At 43.1% G+C, this 22,593-nt stretch overlaps 2 protein-coding genes across 4 annotated transcripts in view; both read left to right on the top strand.

Annotated features, from left to right (window-relative positions):
• Positions 1-14,477, top strand: part of LOC125892299 (uncharacterized) — a 41,865-nt gene extending 27,388 nt beyond the window's left edge. The window contains exons 8-17 of the mRNA XM_049582235.1: positions 1,560-2,094; positions 2,561-2,720; positions 2,882-2,998; positions 3,123-3,224; positions 3,312-3,489; positions 3,604-4,225; positions 4,334-4,487; positions 4,603-4,692; positions 4,795-4,990; positions 5,520-14,477. Of these exons, the coding sequence (XP_049438192.1) occupies positions 1,560-2,094; positions 2,561-2,720; positions 2,882-2,998; positions 3,123-3,224; positions 3,312-3,489; positions 3,604-4,225; positions 4,334-4,487; positions 4,603-4,692; positions 4,795-4,990; positions 5,520-13,651 (10,286 nt within the window). The 3' untranslated portion in view covers positions 13,652-14,477. The remainder of the gene's footprint in view (positions 1-1,559; positions 2,095-2,560; positions 2,721-2,881; positions 2,999-3,122; positions 3,225-3,311; positions 3,490-3,603; positions 4,226-4,333; positions 4,488-4,602; positions 4,693-4,794; positions 4,991-5,519) is intronic.
• Positions 14,478-16,910: 2,433 nt separating this feature from the next.
• LOC125892304 (transcription factor-like 5 protein) lies at positions 16,911-22,258 on the top strand. 3 transcript variants are annotated; one of them, XM_049582242.1, is made up of 7 exons: positions 16,911-17,157; positions 19,102-19,677; positions 19,778-19,874; positions 20,024-20,186; positions 20,290-20,476; positions 21,530-21,671; positions 22,117-22,258. In XM_049582242.1, exons 1-7 carry the CDS (start codon positions 17,069-17,071, stop codon positions 22,240-22,242), a joined length of 1,380 nt encoding a protein of 459 aa, XP_049438199.1. In that variant the 5' UTR covers positions 16,911-17,068; the 3' UTR covers positions 22,243-22,258. The 3 variants fall into 3 exon arrangements, with proteins under 3 accessions (XP_049438199.1, XP_049438198.1, XP_049438200.1); XM_049582241.1 differs by having other exon boundaries at positions 19,778-19,931; XM_049582243.1 differs by lacking the exon at positions 16,911-17,157 and adding an exon at positions 17,564-17,680 and having other exon boundaries at positions 19,778-19,931.
• The last annotated feature ends 335 nt before the right edge of the window (positions 22,259-22,593 follow it).

The raw sequence follows: 22,593 nt of genomic DNA, 5'->3' as shown, positions 1-22,593 counted from the left end.
ACGATGAGTAGTTTGGTCCACAGAAGATGCTGCACGTCTCCAGAAGTGGAATGTAGAATACATCAAATGGCAGCAGTTTACAGCAGTGGTTCCCAACTGGTCCAGCCACAGGGTCCAGATTTCTCCTTAGTCATTAGTTCAAGGTCCACACAGTCTAATACAGTCAGCGTCATACTTGCATTTGGCCGTGTCATGGAGCTAGTTTGCTGTGTCTGTCAAGTAGCTGTCTGTTAGTCACTCTACAGCAGAAAACAGCACTTCATAATAAATCATCTGTGCTGGAAATTTCCTCTACTTACCAATAAAGTGTTGTTTTTTTTGTTTTGTTTTTTACAAACTTGACACATTTGCGAGTCCCTTGCAGTCCATTCAGAATGGCTACTCTGATGAACCTTGACACCCTGATGAAGACTCTAGTTGAAACATGTTGGTTATCTATGTATTACTAAAGGATTTCTAACTACAGTCAGAGTGCCTTGGAGCATTTCTGGACTGCCTGCCTGTACTATGGACTTATACACTGAGTGAGCTGGCCAGTCTTTGTTTTTATCTTTTAAGTCACTCTTTACCCCATCCTTAAGAGCACCTGATCTTTTTTTTTTTTTTTTTCCAACTAACTACACAGAGCCTTCACCCAGTGCAGCACTCCCTATTTTTTCCTCTTTATTCACATATGTTTGTAGATGGAAAATATAAAATTTCTCAACTGATCATAATTCCAAACACAGAGCAACTTTACTCATCATATTTGAAATAAACATTTAACAGCAACAGAAAACATTAACTTGTATTGTCATGTAGTGTTATGTGTTAGTCCTGAGGGGTGTACCATGAAGTGAGTTTGACACAGACAGGTTTCCTTTGCCTTACAAACTGCCTGTAACTGTGGTTATAGATAACTGGTACCATGAAGCTGGTTATCAACTTGCTTCGTTAACCCAGGCTTTCACACACAGAGAAACAGAGCCCCATTAACATTAACTCATTTACTGTGTTGAAGGAGATTTTACAGTGGTACAAGTTACCATCAGTCATCAGTCAGAGGTACCTTAAGTTTTACCTTGCTTTGGTTACTAAGGTCTTTTGTGCAATGGTCTAGGGATTCCTTAAGTATAAGACCAAGACAAGGAGAAAACCATAAATACTCAAGTGAACATTTTCATTTTAGAGTATAGATTGACGCTGTTTCCAAAGTAGTTTATTAGTGGAAGGCGCTTAAAAGCTGATTTCATGCTGCCACTCAGAACAAAACTAGTCCCAACCAGGTTAGATGTGCAGCACAAGTTACTATGGTGATCTAGCCAGGTTAAAAGAGAGCCACCCTCGTGACACAGAAAACTCTGGCTTTAGACTCAACATACCCCACTATCCCACTAATCTTGCTACTTATACACCTCTCTGGTTCATTTTAGGGGTGTTTTCATTTATAGACAGCAGATTTGATAAGTTTTATTTAACTTTCAGCTGAGTTTCATATCTTGTGAAATGTTGATTTATGTTATAGTTAATAGATATTTCTTCATGTTCCTAAAATGCCCTGCTCTCTTTTTTTCTAACAGCTATCGAGGACAGTAAACAGGAGGAGGCTGAAACTGAGTCTGTTGCTCCTTCATCACAACCTCCAGAGGACACCTCGACAGATGCTGCTCCCTCTTCCCTGCCTATCACTGAGCCAGCCCCACCACAGAGCCACTCTCAAGAAAAAGCAAAGGAGCCAATCAGCAGTGGAGTGTCTAAGCAGCAGTCTGCAGAATCAAATTCCTCTGTTCCACCCAACCCACCAAAATCTAGTTTTTCTCCCACTGCACAATCCCCATCCACCTCAGCTCCCAGACATCATGAAACAGGAGCCCTTATGGTCACTAAAACCACATACGTCATCCCAAAGAAGCAGCCTGGACCCCAGCCTCCGTCCAGCCATGTGTCTGCCTCAGCATCAGGCCAGAAGTCTTCCTCAGCCCCCACACTGCTGAATGAAACCAGAAATCTGCTGGTGCCGCCTGCACCCAGTGCTCCCTCCTCCAGACCCTCTCAGCCCAATAACCAGGTCAGACAGAGCATCCAGCGCTCCCTCACCAGCATCCTATTCAAAAGGTGAGTTTTACAGACTTGCATGAAAATTATATATGTACTATACTCTAAATAACTTCAAAATGGGCCCCATGAAAGGTTAAAGTCATGGGGAAAGGAGCCAAAACAATAAATGCCAGTGGTTTTAAACATTTATAAGAAGAACATGGACATGACTTTTGATAAACATGCAGTAACATACAACCTACATCATACAGGGGAAGATACACCATAAATTCACCAACATTTATTTCATTTTCAGGTTTTAATTTTTACAGTGTGTCATGACTGGATTCCCTAAAAACTAAAGAGACTCCCTTTTTCACCGGGGGCCGTACCTTATGTCCTGCTTCATACACGATAGACTCCAGGCACACATTTGGGGCTTTTGCACTTTTACCACAATTAAAATGTAAAAATGGCTTAGTATATTACAGCAGTGATGCACAGCAAGTTTGTCTACTAACTAACTGCCTTTTCATTTGTCAAGGGTGTGTGATTGTGAAGATTTGGATTTGTCTGAGAGTGAAGTTGCAAAGCTTGTCGCGAACATTGAGATGGAGATGTTCGACATATTTCGCAACACAGACAGCAAATACATGAACAAGTACAGAACTATCATGTTCAACCTGAAAGACCCAAGAAACAAGGTTTGTCTAAAGCTAAAACCCATTTCTGTTTTGTGAACTTTTTTTAACCACACATTTGAATACTATTAGCAATATTGCAGAAATTTGTGAAGTGTTTCAGTTAAACTCATAGTTAATGACATTTTAAGTGAACTGACAGTTCAGTTATGGGTTCTCTGTAGGGCTTGTTGTATCAGGTTGTACGAGGAGAGATCAAACCCTTCAGACTGGCCAGGATGAGCCAGAAGGATATGCAGGCTATCAAAGCATCAGAGCCAAGTCCAAAAGAAACAACAGAGGTACGTGTAAGATATATTAAGCACAAAAACCGAGACAAATTCAGATATTATGCCTGACCTTGAAGGGTCATGCAGTGTTTGTGTCAGAAGTAATTATCTTCTTCCATTGCTTGTGTGTATCTAGGGTAAAGATGCAGCTCCTAAAATGACAAGTTTGCTGCAGAAGCCGGAAGCAGTGAAGGTCGATTTGCCCAGTTTGATTCCCCAAAGACCCAGTCGAAGCACGGTGTGTACTCGCCTCATTTGCTTTCAATTGGTGGAATTTAAATTTTGTTTCTGGGTAAAGGCTGATTGTGTGTTTGTGTCTGCACAGGTTGCTCCCCAGGAACAGAAGAAAAGTCTTCCTGCTCCTGCTCTTAAGACCAGAACAAGCCAGCCAAGCCAGCCAAGCCAGGACAACGCTCTGCCAGATATTCTTGCCTGCATGCTGAAGGACACAACATCAGAGCACAAAGCTCATCTCTTTGACCTGAAATGCAAGATATGCACAGGTGAATTAAAAAGATGTTTGACAATTGCTGTGTAATACCTTGTAGACATTCTTATCCAATGACCACCTATTGTAATTTTTAGTTTTTTTAAAAATACATTATTTCTTCCCAAAGGCCAAATACTACCTGGAGAAGAGGAGGAACCCATGAAGAAAAAACCCAGAGTTTGTGAAACAAAAGAAAAACATGAACCCTTTTGGAAAAAGTCTGCAGGAGATGACTCCCCACTGCGGGCGCCACCTGACTCACCTGATATGGATTCTCCAACATCATCCCTAATGGATCCTACATCCCGCCTTATCATTGATGCTCCACCTTTGACTATAGTTGAATCCCCTGCTTCCCCCGTAATGGACTCCCCAGCCTCTCCTATGTTAGAGTCTCCAGCTTCCCCTGTCATGGAGTCCCCTGCGTCCCCAACTCAGGACAATTCTAAAAGTACTACACGAAAAAGAGCATACACACCAGTTGTGATTCCTGCTGTCTCAACAGTAACCATCACAAGGCGTGATCCCCGCACTGCAGCAAGCCGGTTCTCTGCTCCGTCTAGTGGCACCTCGGTTCCCAGCAACACAACTCCTAACCAATTAGTCCCTTATGCTCCTCTTAAAGACACTATTTCTGCACTGCCCTCACCACCAGCCCCTTCACGACCACCAACAAAACCATTACCTAAATCTATCTTAATGAAGCCATCTTCCTCTGCAGATCCCAGACTCTTTGGCACATCCTCAAGGTATTCAAAGAACTGTAGACTGGAATAACTGTTTCATTCTGTTTAGTTGCTATATCAGCATAATGTGTGGATGTGATTGTCATCGTGCTGTTGTGTTTTGTGTTTCAGGACTGTGATCTCTGAATCCCCAGCTGATGGTGAGACTTCTCAGTTCTTGGCGAAGCAAGACATACTGTGGAAAGGCTTCCTTAACATGCTCACTGTGGCCAAGTTTGTCAGCAAGGGATATCTGGTTTCAGGATCTGCTGAAAATCTCAAAGCGGTATGATACTACCCAATAATAATAATGTTTATTGTATCAAAAGATCTACCATTGTCATCAGTTGAGCTGACAAAGATATTACATTTTTTTTTTCTTGCGTCTGTGTCTTGTGTAGGACCTACCTGATACCATACAGATTGGAGGACGAATCCTGCCTGAAACAGTGTGGGACTATGTTGCCAAACTTAAGACCTCTGTTACGAAGGCAAGCAGCAGATATAGCTTTTTTTCCATCTTGTACATTTATATTGGAAATTAGCAATATTTTATATTTTCTCTTTTTCTTTTATTTTTTGGGCTTTATTAGGAGTTATGTGTGATCCGGTTTCACCCTGCAACAGAGGAGGAAGAGGTGGCCTATGTCTCCCTGTTTTCCTATTTTAGCAGCAGAGGTCGTTTTGGTGTGGTTGCAAATGGCAGCCGTTCCATCAAGGATGTATACCTTGTCCCGCTCAGTGCAAAGGAATCCATCCCATCCATACTGCAACCTCTTGAAGGACCAGGTATGATAATTGTTTGACTACCGCTTATAGTCTTTTATGATAAATGTACGCAGTATTGGACTTTGGCAAGCGCCTATGTCAGCACCCCCAAGGCCCAGGAATAACAACTTATATTCAGGCAGCCATATCTTGCCAAGTGAATCCTTCTCCTGTTAAGGAGGTTTATGTGGTCAGAATGTGGGAGAAAGACATCTACTGAAAAAAATCTCAGTAAATTATCATTGCTCACTTCCATCTTTTTCTGATAAATTAACCCATTTTCTTCAATAAAATGTCAAAATTTGGTTATTGTGCCAATGTTATTAGCATTTTACAAAAAGACAACAAAAATATGAAGGAAAGCGTCATGTGATAACATTTATTTACAAACAGCTGTATAATATGGGCATATTATATTCCGTTTTTACTCCATGAAACTATTTTTAGCTGACAATACACTTTACCAGAAAACTGGTAAACTGTATTGTCAGGGTGGGCTATTGTCAGTAATTTAGACTTGTACTCATGATTTATTTTCTTTAATTCACAGGGCTTGAAAAAAACAGGCCCAATCTCCTACTGGGTCTGGCAGTCATCCAGAAGGCAAAACGTCCAGGAAGCTTGCCACAAGAAATTGAAGAGAAAAGACCCAAAGTTCATTTGTCCAAAGACCCTATGTGGATCCCGAAGCCTCCAGTTCTCTATGGCTCTGACAAACTGGAGATATTCCAACCGTACGACCCAGAGACTCCTGCTAGCACCACCCCTCCTGGCTCACCACCTTGCCCTGGGTCACCATCAGACTCTTCCTCTTCAGGTTCAATTACCATACCGTCTTGTTTGACTTCCATTAGAACAAACCCTCCTGTTTCTACCTCAGCTGCTGTTGCTGCCACTAAGCCCACCTCTGATAGGATCTCTGACAAAAATCCCAAAACAGCATCTAGTAATAACACACCACTGCAGACTATCTTGAAGAGTTTGTTTGGCAACAAGCAAACTGACTCTGTGGTCTCTTCTGATGGAAGTTCTACAACAGCAGTTAGTGATAAGAAGGTCCCAGTGTTTTCTCAGGTGTCAGGATCAATGGTGGATCCCATTGTACAACAGTATGGACAGAAATCAAAAGTGAAAAACATAGAACAAGAAGACGAAGAAAATGACTTTGACCGACCATATGACCCAGAAGAAGAGTATGATCCAGCAATAGGATATGGAGTGGTTGCTCCTCAGAGCGCAAAACAAATTAAGGCAGATGGCCCTGCAGCATCAGGCTCTGTAGACGATGATGTGGCCTATGATCCAGAGGACGACACTATCTTTGCAGATATTCAAAGTGATATTGTTGTGACAAAGCCCCCTGTTCCAACTCAAACAGCAGACTCTCCATCATGCCCAATCCCAGTTTCCACCCAGACTGCAATGCCAGCTCCCACCAAGACTGTAACGCCAGCTCCCACCCCAACTCCAGCGCAAACCTCTACTCCAGCTGAAGCAACGCAGAACATTCCTGCAGGCACTGTGGTTGTCTCAGCTGCAACGCTAACTGAACAACAGCGGTTGCTTGAGGAGCTCAATAAGCAGATCGAGGAGCAAAAACGCCAGTTGAAGGAGCAGGAGGAGGCACTACGTCAACAGAGAGAGGCTGTGGGTATGTTTATGGCTCACTTTTCTGTTTCTGATTCACTGATGTCTCCCCCACAAAAATCTTTGCCTCCCAGTCAACTGTCAGAATCAACGGACAAGACCAGCAACCTTACAGAGAATGTAGACAATTCAAATGTAGATTCACAGACTGTTAAGCTAGAAGATAAAGCTGCCATCCCTAGATTAGAGAACGATATCGATTCTGTTGCAGAGCAAGATGAAACACAGGACAATCTTAAGGAAAGTGACAAGTATTCCTCTGCTGGAGAGATTGCAGATTCTGATGTAGCTTATGATCCTGAGGACGAATCACTTTTTAATGAAATTCAAGATGATGTATTTCAAGGAGGCAGTAAGTCTCGTGATTCATCTTTGTCTAGAACAGGGCATAGTGCCAGCCGCAAGGGCACTCAGAATTCACACCATAGCAGAAAGCGAAGGCTATCACCAAAGAAGCGGACGCATCGTGAAAGGGACAGCCATAGAAGTCCTTCAAGAAGATCCCAGCAGCGTTCTCCTTCACATTCCCGGAGACGTAGAGAAAGGGATAGACACAGAAGAAGTGAAAGGGACAGGTCAAGGCATAGAGCTAGAGATCAGTCTGAGCGCCAAGGTCGCCACCGTAAAGAGCATTCCACACGCCGTCATTCTCATGGCCGTAGAAGATCCCCATCAGCTCCTAGAAAAAAAGATTCTGGGTCCCTTTCACCGAAACAGCACAGAGGACTTTCCCCTCAAGTGCTTGAGAAATCAAAACCTTTAAATGTTTTGTGTAATGTTCCAGACTCTTCAGACTCTGTTGTTGGACAAATTGTAGACAGTAACACATCATTTACGTCGATTACTATTAAAAATGACCCGGATGGACTTCAGCTTAAAAGTAATCTTGTTGAGAGTGTTGATAAAGGCTGTTCTCCCTGTTCACATGAACTTCCTCACAATATGAAGCTTGAGACTTCAGAACCACTAAAATCCCAGGAGCCTGAGAAAACTGTAGTCAGCCATGACAACGCTGGCAGTGCTTCTTCTACTCAGGTGGATAAACCCTCTCAACAGGAAACTCTGTTTACAAGCAAATTTGAAAATACAATTCCTCTAAGAGAACTTGATCCGCCAATTCGAGATTCTCCTCAGAGCCCTGATCCAGAGCCACAGTTTGTGAAACCTAGCAGCGTAGAAAAGATTGACTCTGTTAAGACTGAGGAAATCAGAGATCCTGAGACACATACCAGTGTCTCAATGCCACTAATAAAAGTTGAAAATAATTTTCTGCCTATTGGTGGTCAAGCAACAGTGTCCACTACACTGTGGCCTATTGCTGGAGGTCCAGTATCAAACCTTAGAAATATGGATTTTAGATCTCTAAATCTGCAGGTCCCACTTGTCAAAGATAAAGGTATGACAGAGGCAGACAAGCAGATAGAAGGAGGAGGTCCAGGTTTGAAGCATCCAGTAATACAAGGTCAAGGAGGGGAGCATTCCAAGCCAGCTGCAAGTTTTCAAGGCTCAGGCCCTGAAATAAACCCAGTGACAAATTGTCCAGAGCCTGGTACAAGTGGTCTAGGGATTAGGGATGCAGGATCAGATATGAAAGAACTTGGACAAAGGGGACCACAGATAGATCTTAGGGAAACTGGAATAAGATTCCCAGGGTCTGACATGAGAGTCCCAGGCATGCAAGGCATAAGTCCCAACATTTGGGGTCTTGGATCACACACACAAGACCTATCTAGTATACAAGGGATGATCACAAATGTCAAAGGTCCAGGCCCTGATATGAGACATAGTGAATCACAAATAAGAGGACACGTACCTGTACCAACAGTTACAGATTTAGATATGGGAGGATCAGGCCTACAGAATGAGAGGAGAGATCCAGTCATGAAGAGACCTTCCCCATATAGATCTGGGCCTGAAATAAGGGGCATAAGGGAGCCTTTATCAGCTATGTATCATCCAATTCCAGAAAACCCAGATAGCAGGCCAGATGTAATGGCAGTAGGGAGAGATCAGTCTTTTGGGGGTCTACAGATAGAGGGTAGGGCTCAAGATGTAGAAAGAGGTAGAGGCGATAAAGATAGAGGTGAAAGTCCACATGCTGGAGCTGTAAGATCTGCTATGATAGGTAGAGGTGTTAGAGATCAAAGTCCAGGTTTAAGGAGACCAGGTCCATCTTTTAGGGGCTCAGGAATAGTTCAGAGGCAATTAAGGCATGATGGCAGTCCAATTTTAGAGGAAAGGGGCCTTTTGAAAATGGGTTTTCAGGCACATGGAAGAGATGCAGACTTGAGCAGGGTGGGTGGTGGTAGAGAAAGGAGTTTAGATCCAAATGCAGCTACAGGTTCAGAGGGTAGACTTTTAAGAGCAGATATACCATCCCCAGCAATGACAGATGAGAGGTGGGGCTTACAAAGAGGGCAAGATGTACCCATGAGAGGACCAGGGCCAAACATTAATTATGAAGGTGGCGGGTCTAACATGTCCTGCATCGGACAAGACGGTAGTGGGCCTAAAGAACAGTTCAATGAGTTACAGCCCAATATTAGGGCTGAAAGGGGGGTGCATGGCCCTGAGGTGAGACAATCAGAATTAAGAAGACCAGATATGGCAGAGAGTGGTTATATAGGGCCTGGTCAGGATGTAGGTAGTACAAGTGGCTCAGATAAAAGGGGTATTGGCATGCCAAACATTACAAATCCAGATTGGAGAGGCCCAGGACTAGGTGTTGCTGGTCCTGATATGAGGGGTCAAAATAAAAGCATCGGCCCACATATGAGGGGTCAAAATTGGAGTGACCCAGGATTAGACATAAGAGATGATTGGAGAGGGCCAGATAGGAGAAGATCAGATCAAGTCAGAGGACAGCCATTTATACAAGATGAATGGGGAGTCCATCGGCCTGATAGGAGAAGTCCAAACATGGAGAGCCAGGGGCCTGGCAGAAGGGGTGCTGAAGATGTAGACAGACCAGGGTCTGAAATGAGTGGTTTAAACATGAAAGACCTTAGGCATGACAGGAGAGGACCGGGAGGTCCAGACTTCATGGGACCAGAGCCTGAAAGGACTGGTCCAACTATTCACAATCTAGGACCTGGCATGCAAGGACCAGGGGTTCCAGACTTTTTAGAACCAGGACTTGAAGGGAGGGGTCTAGCTATGGACAGTCTGGGTCCTAACAGGAGAGGGCCTGGGGGTCCATATTTCAGAGGACCAGGACCTGAGAGGAAAGGTCCAGCTATGGAGGGTCATGGACCTGGCATAAGAGGACCAGGTCCAGATTTCAAGAGAGGTCCTGATGTAGTTGGTTTGGGGTCTGACAGAAGAGGACTAGGAGATAAAGATGTCTGGGGAACAGGGCCTGAAAGGAGAGGTCCAGCAATGGAGGGTCCTATGACTGACAGGAGAGGACCTGGAGGTCCAAATTTCAGTGAACCAGGGCCTGAAAGCAGAGGTTTATCTATGGAGGGTCCAGGGCTTGCTGGGAGAGGACCTGTAGGTCCAGATTTCAGAGGCCCAGGACCTGAAAGGAGAGGTCCAGCCATGGAGCATTGTGGGCCTGGTGGGAGAGGACCTGGAGGTTCAGATTTCAGGGGACTTAAACCTGAGAGAAGAGGTCCAACTATGGAGGTTCCTGGGCCAGACAGAAGAGAACACGAAGGTCCAGATTTCAGGGAACCAGGACCTGAAAGAAGAGGTCCAGCCATGGAGCACTGTGGGCCTGGTGGGAGAGGACCTGGAGGTCCTGATTTCAGAGGACTTAAACCTGAGAGGAGAGGTCCAACTATGGAGGTTCCTGGGCCAGACAGTAGAGAACACGAAGGTCCAGATTTCAGGGAACCAGGGCATGAAAGGAGAGGTACAGTAATGGATGGCCCTGGGCCTGACAGGAGAGGACCTGGAGGTCCAGATTTCAGGGGACCAGGGCCTGAAAGGATGCATTCATCTATGGAGCATCCTGAAAGAGGAGGTCTGGCTATGGATGCTCCAGGACCTGACAGGAGAGGACCTGGAGGCCCAGATTTCAGGGGAACGCGGCCTGAGAGGAGAAGTGTATCTATGGAGCATCCTGAAAGGCGAGGTCCAGCTATGGAGGGTCCTGGGCCTGATAGGAGAGGACATGGAGGTCCGGATTTCAGGGGACCAGGACCTGAGAGGAGAAGTTTATCTATGGAGCGTCCTGAAAGGAGACGTCCAGCTATGGAGGGTCCTGTGCCTGAAAGGAGAGGACCTGGTGATTTAGATTTCAGGGGACCAGGGCCTGAAAGGAGAGGCCCAGCTATGGAGGACCCTGGTCCTGAAAGGAGAGGTCCAGTTATGGAGGGTCCTGGGCCTGATAGGAGAGGATCTGGAGGTCCAGATATCAGGGGACCTGGGCCTGAAAGCCAAGGCTTATTTATGGAGGGTCCTTGGCCTGACAATAGAGGACCTGGAGGTCCAGATTTTAGAGGACCAGGGCCTGAGAGGAGAAATGTATCTATGGGGCGTCCTGAAAGGAGAGGTCCAGCTATGGAGGCTCCAGGATCTGACAGAAGAGGATCAGGAGGTCCGGACTTCAGTGGGGCAGGTCCTGATATGGACAGTCAAGAGCCTGATAGAAGAGGACCGAGAGGTCTAGAATTTCAGAGACCGGGGCCTGAAAGTAGAGGTCTAGCTATGGATGGTAGAGGGCATTATAGAAGAGGACCAGGAGGTCCAGATTTAAGTGGGCCTGGGTGTGAAAGGAGAGGTCCCTTTATGGAGGGTCAAGGTCCTGACAGAAGAGGACCAGAAAATCAAAACACTGGACCCGGTTCTGACAGGATAGGACCATATATGAGGGGTCCTGGGCCTGACTTCACAGGACTGGGGCCTGAAAGAAATGGTCCAGAAGGTCTAGGCCCTCACAATAGAGGACAGGAGGGACCACACTTTAGGGGTCCTGGGCCAGAAAGTGAACATCCAAATATTGAGGGCCCAGGGCCTGACAGGAGAGTTCCAGACATCTGGGGACCAAGGCCAGAAATACCAGGTCCGAATATGGAGAGTTCAGGACCCAACAGGAGAGTGCCAGGAGGTCCAGATATGAGAAGGCCAAATTTGGGCCCAAACAGAGAAGGCCCAGGGCCTGATAGGAGAGGTCTAGAAGGTCCAAATTTCAGAGGACCTATGTCAGAAAGAATACCTCCAGATGTGGCAGGCCCAGAGTTTGATAGGAGAGGTCCACACTTCAAAGGAGTGAGGCCTGAAAGAACTGATATGGAGGGTCCAGGGCCTGATAGGAAACGTCCAAGAGGTCCAGATTTTAGAGGACCAGGTTGTGAAAGTAGAGATCCAGACATTAAGGGCCCAGGGCCTGATAGACAAGAACCAGGAGGCTCAGGCTTCAGGGAGCCCGGGCCTGAAAGGATAGGTCCAGATATGGAGGGCCCAGAACAAGATTGGAGAAGATCAGGTGGCCCAGACTTTAGAGGCCCAGGCTTTAGGCAGACATGTCCAAATACAGAAGGTTCAAGACATAGAAGAGATGGCTGGGGAGATGCTGACTTTAGTGGGTCAGAACCTATCCAAATGAACCCAGATCCAGAGGGCCAAGGACCTGATAGAATAGGTAGAAATTTGAGGGGTTCAAGGCGTATGAGGGGAAACAGAGGCCCAGGGCCAGATAGGCGCAGTCTAAATCGGGGAGACAGATGGAAAGGGCCAGACTTCAGGGGCTCTGGACCTGATAGAAGAGGCACAGACACAGAGGAGCAGTGGTCAGATGGAAGAGGTCCTGATATTGAGTCTGTAGGAAATGGAAGAGAATGTTCAGATGGTGACTGGAAAAGACATGGCAGCAGGGGTCCAGGGCCCATCCAAGAAGATCCAGGTGACCAGGTTCAAGAACACAGTAGACATGGTCCTCATAGGGAATGGAGAGGCACTGAAAGTAGGGGACCAAGGGCCATACAGGAAAGATCAGATATGCAATTTCCAGGGCATTTGAGAGGTCCAGGAGATGAGTGGAGTGGACCTGGTTTCAGGGGTCGGGGGCCTGTCCAGGATGACCCAGATATGGTATGCCCTGTCCCCATAAGGGAAAGACCTGGAAATGAATGGAGAGATTCTGATAGACCATTTTTCAGTGGGGAAAATGATCCAGGCAACAGGAGACACGGCCATGATAGAAGAGGTCCAGGAATGAGAGAACCAGGGTCAGATATGAGAAGGGGTCCAGATATGGGGAATGACCGGAGGCAGGCTGATTTTAGAGGTAATATAAGAGGGCCAAACATGGAAGGACCAGGGGCTCATAGAGAAGCTCCAGACTTGATGAATTCATATACAAACAGGAGAGGATTTGAGATAGAAGGTCCTGATAGAAGAGGCCCAAGAGGTCCAGATTTAAGACGATCAGGGCCTGAACACAGAAATAATGAGGGCCCTGGGTTTGATAGAAGAGGTCCAGGCATGATTGGTTCAGGGTTAGACTCAAGGGGGTCTGAGCCAGCCTTGAATGATGACATGCAAGGGTTAGATGTGAGGAGCCCAAGGTGTGATAGCAGAGGGTCAGACATGACAGCATCATCCCATTTGAATAGCCCTCATGAAGTTACCAGATTCCAGGGCCCGCGTGATCCACATTCTGCACCACACAATAGACCCCCAGGTCCAGCTCGTAACAGCAGAGAAAACTCATGCCCTCGTTTTGACAATAAACAAAATCAGCAAGCTGTAAAGCCCCAGAGACACAGAGCTGGCTTACTTCCCACTCCAACAGAAGGTCTCATACGCTTCCCAAATCGTATAATGAACAATCCTGACATCTTCAGTCCGAAACGAAAACAAATAGGTCATCCAACAGACAGGGAGTGGAGTAGAGATAGACCAGTGAGTCGGGAAAGAGAACTGGTCAAAGAGCAAAGACAGGAGCAGGAAAAAAGTCCTGCTAGTAAAATTAGCAACCCTGTAGATACAAGCACAAAGGCTGGAAAAGGAAAAAAGGAAGTGGACAATAAAACTGATAAACGGGGTGCATGTGTAGAAACTAAAACCACTCAAAGCACGGAACAGTGATGGAAATAAAAGCGATGTCAAGCGAAGTTTGACACAGGATAAAAAACATGACGCGTGCACCCTTCAGAACAGTAAGGCTGTTGGATTATAAAGGCTTAGTATCACAGAGATACTATAGCATAACACACATTGAATGTATTTTTCTTAAGGAGAGTGGTTGTCCATGTCTTACTGAGATTTCAACAAGACCTACAGGCAAAGCCAGTGTGAAAGATCAGACATTGTAGCTTGATATGGAAATGCTCAGAGGTATATTACATTCTAGTTTGTCTTGTATTCAAAGTAGATACATTTATTTTTGTTATATGCCTAAATGCCTCTTAAATCTAATCCATCATTTGTAAATTTAACTCGATGTGCAATTTTAGTTGGAAATAGTCAGAAATGTTTTGTACAGAAAAGGTTCAGTTTTTTGTTTCTTTGTTTTTTAACATAGCCATAGTGTAAGTACAATAGCCTTGATCTGGCTGTTATGTTCTTCTGCTGATAAAAAAGGCTTGTTTCATTGACCTTTTAGAATCCAAGAAGTCAATAAAATGACATACACTTTTTTTTTTTTACATTTGTATTCAGTCTGATTTTGTCATCATTATTTGGAATTGATTGAATGCTTTGTGAGTGGTGCACAAATCTGTTTCTTTAAAAAATGAATTCCCTGTTACAGCACAGAGCCAGGGCTGTTCTGTTGGTGGTAATATATCATGGCTTATCTTTTTAAAGATACAATTAAAAAGTCGTCATCTGTAGAGGTTGATGACATTTTCCATTTTGCCAGAGAGACTGGTCTCTTCAGAAGCAACATCTAATAAAGGTTTAACAGTACAACTTGATTGTATCACTGTTTGGTGCAAGGAGAGAACCTCCAGTTGGAGATGAATATAGACATTTCTTATTATTTTTAAGTTATACATGTGATTAATATGCCCAGTGATTGAAGATTATTGCAGATCTTCAAAGTAGAATTATCACCATGTACGGATACTGTATTAATAAGTCAATTAAAAACATTACTAAAGTAAAAGTACAGTAAGGAAAATCCTTACAAGCACAATGAACTTAAAGTCTCAAAAGTCAACATGCAGAGAAAAAGTCCATGCCAGTGTTACTGTTGGATTGTTAACACTAAAGTATTCATGTGCACATATAATTTTATTGTTATGGTTGGTCAAGTTGGAGCTAATTTTTACTATATTTGGTAGGTTTGTATTTGGTAGGTAATTTATCAAAATTCCTAATGTTTTATACAATTATATTTTGTATGTAAAATGTTATTCTGCATTTTAACTATAGCAGCTGTAGTTGTAAAAAATACAACTATAGTAGCTATAGTTGTAAAAATACCAATTAGTAAATATGTAGAAATATGTATACTCTAGAACAACAGTATTTGAGTAAATGTACTTGTTACATTCAGTCACTGAATATTTTAATTTGAATGGTCATTGTAAGACACAAAAAAGAAAATGTATTGTTATAAGAGATTTATACCATTACTGCTTTTGAGAAATGATGAGTCTTGAGTTTAACCGAAACGTGGTAATTCACACATAACAAACACTGCCTTTTAAAGTTTTCAGGTTTTTTAAGGGCTCTTGTTGTGACAAGCAAGTGGGGATGGACATTTTTAGCAAGAGGGAGGGAAGGAAGAAAAAGTACTTGGAAAAACATCTATGCTAATAAAGGATTTTGAATCTGTAGCAATATTATATCACCCTGCACAACCACCTGCAAAGCTCATGTTTTACCAGAGGGGGGCGACAGCACTCATGAATTTTCAGTCCTTCAGGCGTCACAGCATCCACCAGTGAGTTGACATTTATCTAGTTTTGGCAGGTGATGGAGTGTAACAAGTACATTGACTTAATACTTGTAATTTTAAGATACTCTATAATATTATATGACTTAAAATTTCTACTCCATATAAGAGTAGAATATACTTTGGATTCCACTACATTAATCTGACAGCTGTAGTTACTGGTAACTTTAAGACACTACGAAATACAAAATGTACAAAATTAATCAATTTTTTTTTTCACATTGTGTCTTGAGTAGGATCAACATTATGTTAGTACAAAGTATTTTGTTGAGGAGCACTTTTTGCAGATTATTTGTGCTCCTGTAAATAGTAGTCCAGTAGGCCTACTATTCAGAAGGTTCTGCAGGTTGTTGGGATATTTTCAAAGATAATTTTATGCATGATATCTCAGCTTCCCCAACACTGATGATGAATAAATATATTCTGAGGCATTAACTGTGATGGTCACAGAGTGTAACGACATCCAGAAGTTGGACATCAACATCAGTTACCACTGGCGGCCATTCATCCATCAAGAGTTGGCATTCAAGTAAGTTGACTACTCAAGATGACTCATAGAGAGAGCTAAATAACTGCAGCTTACAGAGTTCAACTCAAATTGGATGACTTATGAACTGATAATTGAAAATGTTTATTATTATCTAAAGTTTTTAAGAGGCAAGGTATTACCTAACGTTAGCAGATGACAATTTATTTTCAGCTGTATTAAATTATTTGTGGTGGAGGAAGGGTCATATATTTTCCCTTGTGGGATACTTTGAGTCTAATATTTAGGGTGTCGTTCTTCCCACTATACATTCAGACAACACCACAAAATGGCAAACTTATTATATAGTGGGTAGTGAGTGAATCAGGACACAGCCTCAAGGAAAAGTATGCGTAGCTTTCAAGGCAAAAAATCTGTAGCTTTTCGAAGAGGGTTAAGATAACCTCCTGAGACCCTGTGTCCTCATATGAGGACATCACATTTTGGGTTTACTTTACCTTACATTTCATTCTACTTAACTTAGACCTATTGTCCTCATTTGTGAACACTTTTTTGTGCAATCTAGTAATAGTAGAAGCACGACACACAAATCCATATAAAAACAAGATGGCAGCCATCTCTGCAAAGTCAGTCTGCAGCTGGCCCAGACGCAAAAGTGGACAAGGTCCAAAATCTGATCAGTTTTTATGGTTGAAACGTGTTTATTTTACTGTTGACCTGTTTGGCGACATTAGAGCTTTATTATCATCTGAGGACACTGTGACTTAATTAGGCCTACTAAAGACAATGTTTAGTTTTTTATAGCCTACTTATTGGGTCCCACTGATTCCAATTTGCTAGGTATAATTAAAAATGCATACCAAACAATGGATCTCAGCAGGATAAGAAATAAAAGTAAAAAAAAAGGTCCTACCCCAGCCACCCCCCTCCTCTGACAAGTAGAGTACAGTCCCTTATGTTTGACCTGTTAACAAGTGGCCACTTTGCAATAAACTCAGTTGAGTGCCTTTTTTTAATTTTCTGCTGGCATTATAATTTTGTATCACATTTATATCATCAAAGAAGTTTCCTCAACACTGGTAATAAATTAAAATACTCCGAGGTTTCAGCTGTGATGGTCACAGAGTGTAACGACGTCCAGCAGTTTGACACTATCGTCAGTTCCCACCGGCGGCCATTCATCGATCAACCGTTGGCATTGAAGTAAGTTGAATTATTAAAAATACGACCCATAGAGGAAGCTGAATAATTAATCCACTTAGTAAGAACCAAGCCCTTATATAATGGATGAGTTATGAACTGATAATTTTATATTAGCTACCATTTTAAAGGGTCGAGGTTTTAATTAGATGTTAACTTTAGCATCTGCTAACGTCTTAAAATGTATCCTAAAGCTCCTCGTTAGCTAACGTAAAGTAACGAGCTAACTTTTGTAATTAGCTACTGGTGACTTTGTCCACGACTGACAGCTGCCCTGGAGTTGTGGATAAGTTTTTTATGTTAGTATTTTCAGTGTTCATTTGTTTAGGCTAACCTGAAGGACTATTTCGTCCATTTTAATAACCTTAATACGAGTGGACGAATTAGCTTACAGCAGCAAGGTGTCTATAAAGAAGGTAAAGCCTTTGGGCAGCACAGCACCCTGTCCAGGAGAGGCTGCTGAGCAGAGCCATGATCTGTTTGGAGATCAATAACAAGGAAAATAAACGTATTTACCTCAAAAAATGTAAGTACACATCATGTAATTTGAGTGTTTTTTTTAATCTGGTGAAGGGATTTTTCAGTCAAAGTTGAAACAACAAAGATATGATGGGTTAAAGTGTGGTTTGAAGTGACACCAAAGTCATGACCCTTCTTTCTTTTTAGTTTCCTTGACCTACCAGACACACCAGTTAGTTGTAGTCAGTTAACATGGACTAGCTACACTATTAGGTACACCTGATCAACTGCTTGTTAACGCAAATAGCTAATCAGCCAATCATGTGGCAGCAACTCAATGTATTCAGGCATGTAGACATGGCCAAGACAACCTGCTGAAGTTCAGACTGAGCATCAGAATGGGGAAGAAAGGTGATTTAAGTGAATTTGAACATGGTTATTGGTGCCAGATGGGCTGGTCTGAGTATTTCAGAAACTGCTGATCTACTGGGATTTTCACACACAACCATCTCTAGGGTTTACAGAGGATGGTCCAAAAAAGATAAAATATCCAGTGAGCATCTGATGCCAGAGGTCAGAGGAGAATGATCAGACTGGTCCAAGATGATAGAAAGGCAACAGTAACTCAAATAACCACTTGATACAACCAAAGTCTGCAGAAAACCATCTCTGAACCAACAACACGTAGAACCTTGAAGCAGATGGGCTACAGCAGCTGAAGACCACACCGGGTGCCACTCCTGTCAGCTAACAACAGGAAACCGAGGCTACAATTTGCACAAGCTCGCCAAAATTTGATAATAGAAGATTGGAAAATTGTTGCCTGGTCTGATGAGTCTCGATTTCTGCTGCAAAATTCAGATGGTGGGGTCAGAATTTGACACTATATCTCAATCCAATAGACCACCTTTAGGATGAGGTGGAACAGGAGATTTGTGTCATGTCAATATGGACCCAAGTCTGTGAGGAATGTTTCCAGCACCTTGTTGTATCTATGACACAGAGAAAAAAGTTCTGAAGGCAAAAGGGGGTCCAACCCAGTACTAGTAAGGTGTAACTAATAAAGTGGCCACTGAGTGTATATAGGACGGCACGGTGGTGTGATGGTTAGCACTCTCGCCTCACGTGTCAGCATGGGTTCTCTCCGGGCACTCTGGCTTCCTCCCACAGTCCAAAGACATGCAGATTGGGGACTAGGTTAATTGATAACTCTAAATTGTCCGTAGGTGTGAATGTGAGCGTGAATGGTTGTTTGTCTCCCTGTGTGTCACACAGGCATGACATGTGTCAGCCCTGCGATAGTCTGGCGACCTGTCCAGGGTATACCCTGCCTCTCGCCCGATGTCAGCTGGGATAGGCTCCAGCCCCCCCGCGACCCTCAAGAGGATGAAGCGGTTAGAAGATGAATGAATGAATGAATGAGTGTATATAGCCTGTTCTGGTGTAAATGTAAGTCATATTTTTTTTCCTGATCTCCATCCTATCTAGAGTGAAGATGTCATCCTCTCCCCCAGCTTGTAAAACCCTCCATGTATCACCTCTGTCCAGAGAACACACCTTTGACCCTGTTGGGGTAATTCTGAGCCAAGGTGGATGTTTCACACACGAACATGGGCAGATGTTGGGACCAGAGGTCAGTCTGATGGAGATGTCAGAAACTGATTATACACACCTTCAGCACCTTATGCAGGCACACATGGAGGCATACATTGCCCCTCCAGATTTGCCAGATTCCAGATCTCAGCCGGCTACAGTGATGGTTAAAGACGCCACAGTGATTTCCCCCTGCATGTCCACTCAAGCTATTGACCTATCAGCTTCAACTGAGGATCACTGTCTGGTGACGCCAGGAGAAAAGACTCCAGCTTCTTATGGAGAGGTCCCAGGTTTTGTGCTGGCCAGAGTCAAAGATGTAGACAGCCCGACTGAAGCACATGCCCACAGCAAGACATCTTCAGAGAAGCGATCCATATCGGCTGCTAGAGTTTGCTTGGAGAAAAGGTTTAACACCATGTGTGCTGACACACCAAGACAGCAAGATACTCATTCTGCAGTTCTCAGGAAGTAAGTGTCACTTTTATAGTGTATTTCTATTTGTTAGTAAATATGGCCCCTGATTCTCATTTTATAGAATATGCAAAATCTTTCTGTTGCTGTGTTTCAGCTTTTTGACAATACTTCAGCAGTCTGCAGAGACTCAAGAGGCAGTCATACACCCTCAGCTGCAGACATGGATGAGAACTGAGAGAGCCAATGTTGAGGTTTCCAGCCCATTTATAGGGAGTGTATTTAACCCAGTCACCAACATGTGTGAACAAGTACGGTGAAACATAAATCAAAATGCATTTTCTTACAGCTTTATAGGAGCCACAGGCAGAATTATTCCCTTTTCTTCCTGTTCTGACCTCAGGTTATTGGCCATATTCCTCACATGATTGAACCTAACAAGCATCAGGGTTTAATCATCCCCAAGAGTATCTCATTTAATCTCCATCCAGAGAGGGTTGTTGTAAAAGCTCACTACACAAGTGACAGCAGTTCATCAGAGGAGCAGCATCTGGTGAACATAGAAAGTAATAATCAGTCATTTAAACCAAATGCTATTTCAGACGTTGTAGTTTTTGTGTTGCTGTTTGTGTCTTAACTTAGTCTTATACACTCTCATGGTTTTCATAGATGATGTGGTGACCCCCACGACCCCCAGGAAGCATGATAGCACCCACAGCTTTCAGCATATCGAGGCTGCTTCAGCTGCCCCAGATTCTGCTGGAGAATCAGGGAACAACACCAGGAAAAGAGCTCGACCTCATATGACGTTTATCCAACGGAGGGAGAGACACAACACTAAGGAGAGGGAACGCAGGTGAGCAGCCGGTTGAAGGCGTCTCTGCAACCTCTACAATTTGTGGCATGGTCTTATGGAATACTCTATTAATGTACTTAAACACGATTTGATGATTTCAGCCTGGGCCATAGTCACTTGGGATGTCATGTATAAAAACAAAAATTTTACGTTTAATTATTTATTTATTTTCCTGTTAAAGGTTTTTTTTTTGGGAGGTTTTCCTTATCCGCTGTGAGGGTCCAAAGGACAGAGGGATGTCATATGCTGTAAAGCCCTCTGAGGAAAATTGTGATTTGTGATATTGGGCTTTATAAATGAAATTGAATTGAATTGAAAAATGAAACAAGTAAAGATCTACCAGGATTTTCATTAGATAAATGTTGCTGCTGATTGGGTAACACCTCTGACACACTCATCCAACGAGAGAAAACCAAGGTTGTGTTCTGAATTGCACGCTTTTTCTTTTTTCTTATAGTAGTTACTGTTATTTAGTTTGGTCAAAGAAAATTAGTGCAGCTGAAGTAATTTCTCAAACACAAATATCAAACATTTGCTGGTTCCAGGTTCTGAACTGAGAGAATTTCCAACTTTTCTTGGTCTCATATTATGATATATTGAATATTTTAGGGTTTTGCAGGTATTTGACAATGTCACCTTTGCTCTAGGATACTATGATGTGCAGTTTTCTGATGTTTCATAGACCAGACGAATAAATGATTTATCGAGAAATGAACGTGCAGTTAAATGATAATGAAAATAATCATTTATTGAAGCCCTAGATTGATATGATAATGTCTTCTATAAGCCACTTGGGAACAGAGTTCAAGATCCACCGCCAGACCCAAAACTGCAAATCTTATAATAAACATGCACTGATCAAATAATTTGGTTAGGCAGCACACTTGAAGTGGACATTTTGGGACATTTCATACATATGAAACTAAGATATGTGTTAAAATTAAGGTATTTGGAAATGCTGGGGCATGACACTTTAGAAACTAAAGAACAGAGCTGCAGGCTAATACATTTTGAAAGACACTGATTATAAACGTTTGTATTGTCTTTGCACAGGAAGAGGATTCGTTCTTACTGTGATGAGCTGAACGTGCTGGTGCCATTCTGTGAGTCGAATACAGACAAAGTCACCACCCTGCAGTGGACCACCGCCTTTCTCAGATACATCAATAAAAAGTATGGAGATGACCTCAAAGAGGTAAGTTTACACTGAGTTAATACATTGATTGATGTAAAGTAGTTTGGCTGGATAATCCTGCAACTATGAATTATTTGAGACTTGAATCATCTGAGACTTTAAACCTGGGGCTCGAAGATAAGAGTTAATTATGTTGCCTCCTGCTGCCTGAGTAATAAGTAGTGCAGCTGACTTTATATGACTTTTGTTATTCAGAGAGTTCATATCCAATTCATCTTACTTTTACAATATAAAATCATTTAAACTTTATTATTTTACTTTGATGGATTATCTAGTGTTGCAAAGAAATACATGGCAGCAAATGAAATAGTCCACCACATTATGCTGACTGTGCAACACCACCACCTCCTGGAGTCAAACAGAATAGTCTGAAGGACAGACTGAAAATAACACAGCACTGCTCCTATCTGTCATTCACCACAATAATTTGCTATTCTCCCTGCAGGAGTTTCAGCAGGCATTCACTGATGGGAAAGGACACTTTCTTAAATCCAGCTCTTCTTCAGGCCACAACCCAATCCACGGGGAGATGGACGAGACACTGATCATTCCTCTCGCGGTAGAGCAATAACCCTCTCACTACTTACTCTGATCAGCCAGCCAGATATGTGAGTACATTTCTATTTAACATTTAACCTTGGGTTGTCCCAGGAGGTCTGGCTGTGGGATAGGTCGATGTGTTGTAACATTTTAATTGACAAAAAGTGTCCTTTCGAGAGGAGCTTTGCTTCCATCTGACTACATTACAATGAATTATAAAGTTTCCAGCCTCAGACCACGTGATGCTCAAACATGGCTGTGTTTTATCAACTGCAGAGTCATACACAGGTGGTGCTGTTTCCCTTTGAAAACAGCTGGTATGGTGCTCCATGCTATCATACAATTAGCATATTTTAATTACATGTGCTCCTTTTATATGATT

This window comes from Epinephelus fuscoguttatus, linkage group LG7 (assembly GCF_011397635.1).
Source record: "Epinephelus fuscoguttatus linkage group LG7, E.fuscoguttatus.final_Chr_v1".
Classification (NCBI taxonomy): Eukaryota; Metazoa; Chordata; class Actinopteri; order Perciformes; family Serranidae; genus Epinephelus; species Epinephelus fuscoguttatus.
Note: the sequence above shows the minus strand (reverse complement) of the source record. Positions and strands in the feature narration are given on the sequence as shown.

What these genes read in the sequence shown, in the direction of transcription:
- LOC125892304 (XM_049582241.1), top strand. Translation starts at nt 17,069, where the DNA reads ATGGTCACAGAGTGTAACGACGTCCAGCAGTTTGACACTATCGTCAGT. An exon ending in GATCAACCGTTGGCATTGAA is followed by an intron (nt 17,158 to 19,101) that starts GTAAGTTGAATT and finishes CATCCTATCTAG; the next exon opens with AGTGAAGATGTCATCCTCTC. An exon ending in GCATCTGGTGAACATAGAAA is followed by an intron (nt 20,187 to 20,289) that starts GTAATAATCAGT and finishes TGGTTTTCATAG; the next exon opens with ATGATGTGGTGACCCCCACG.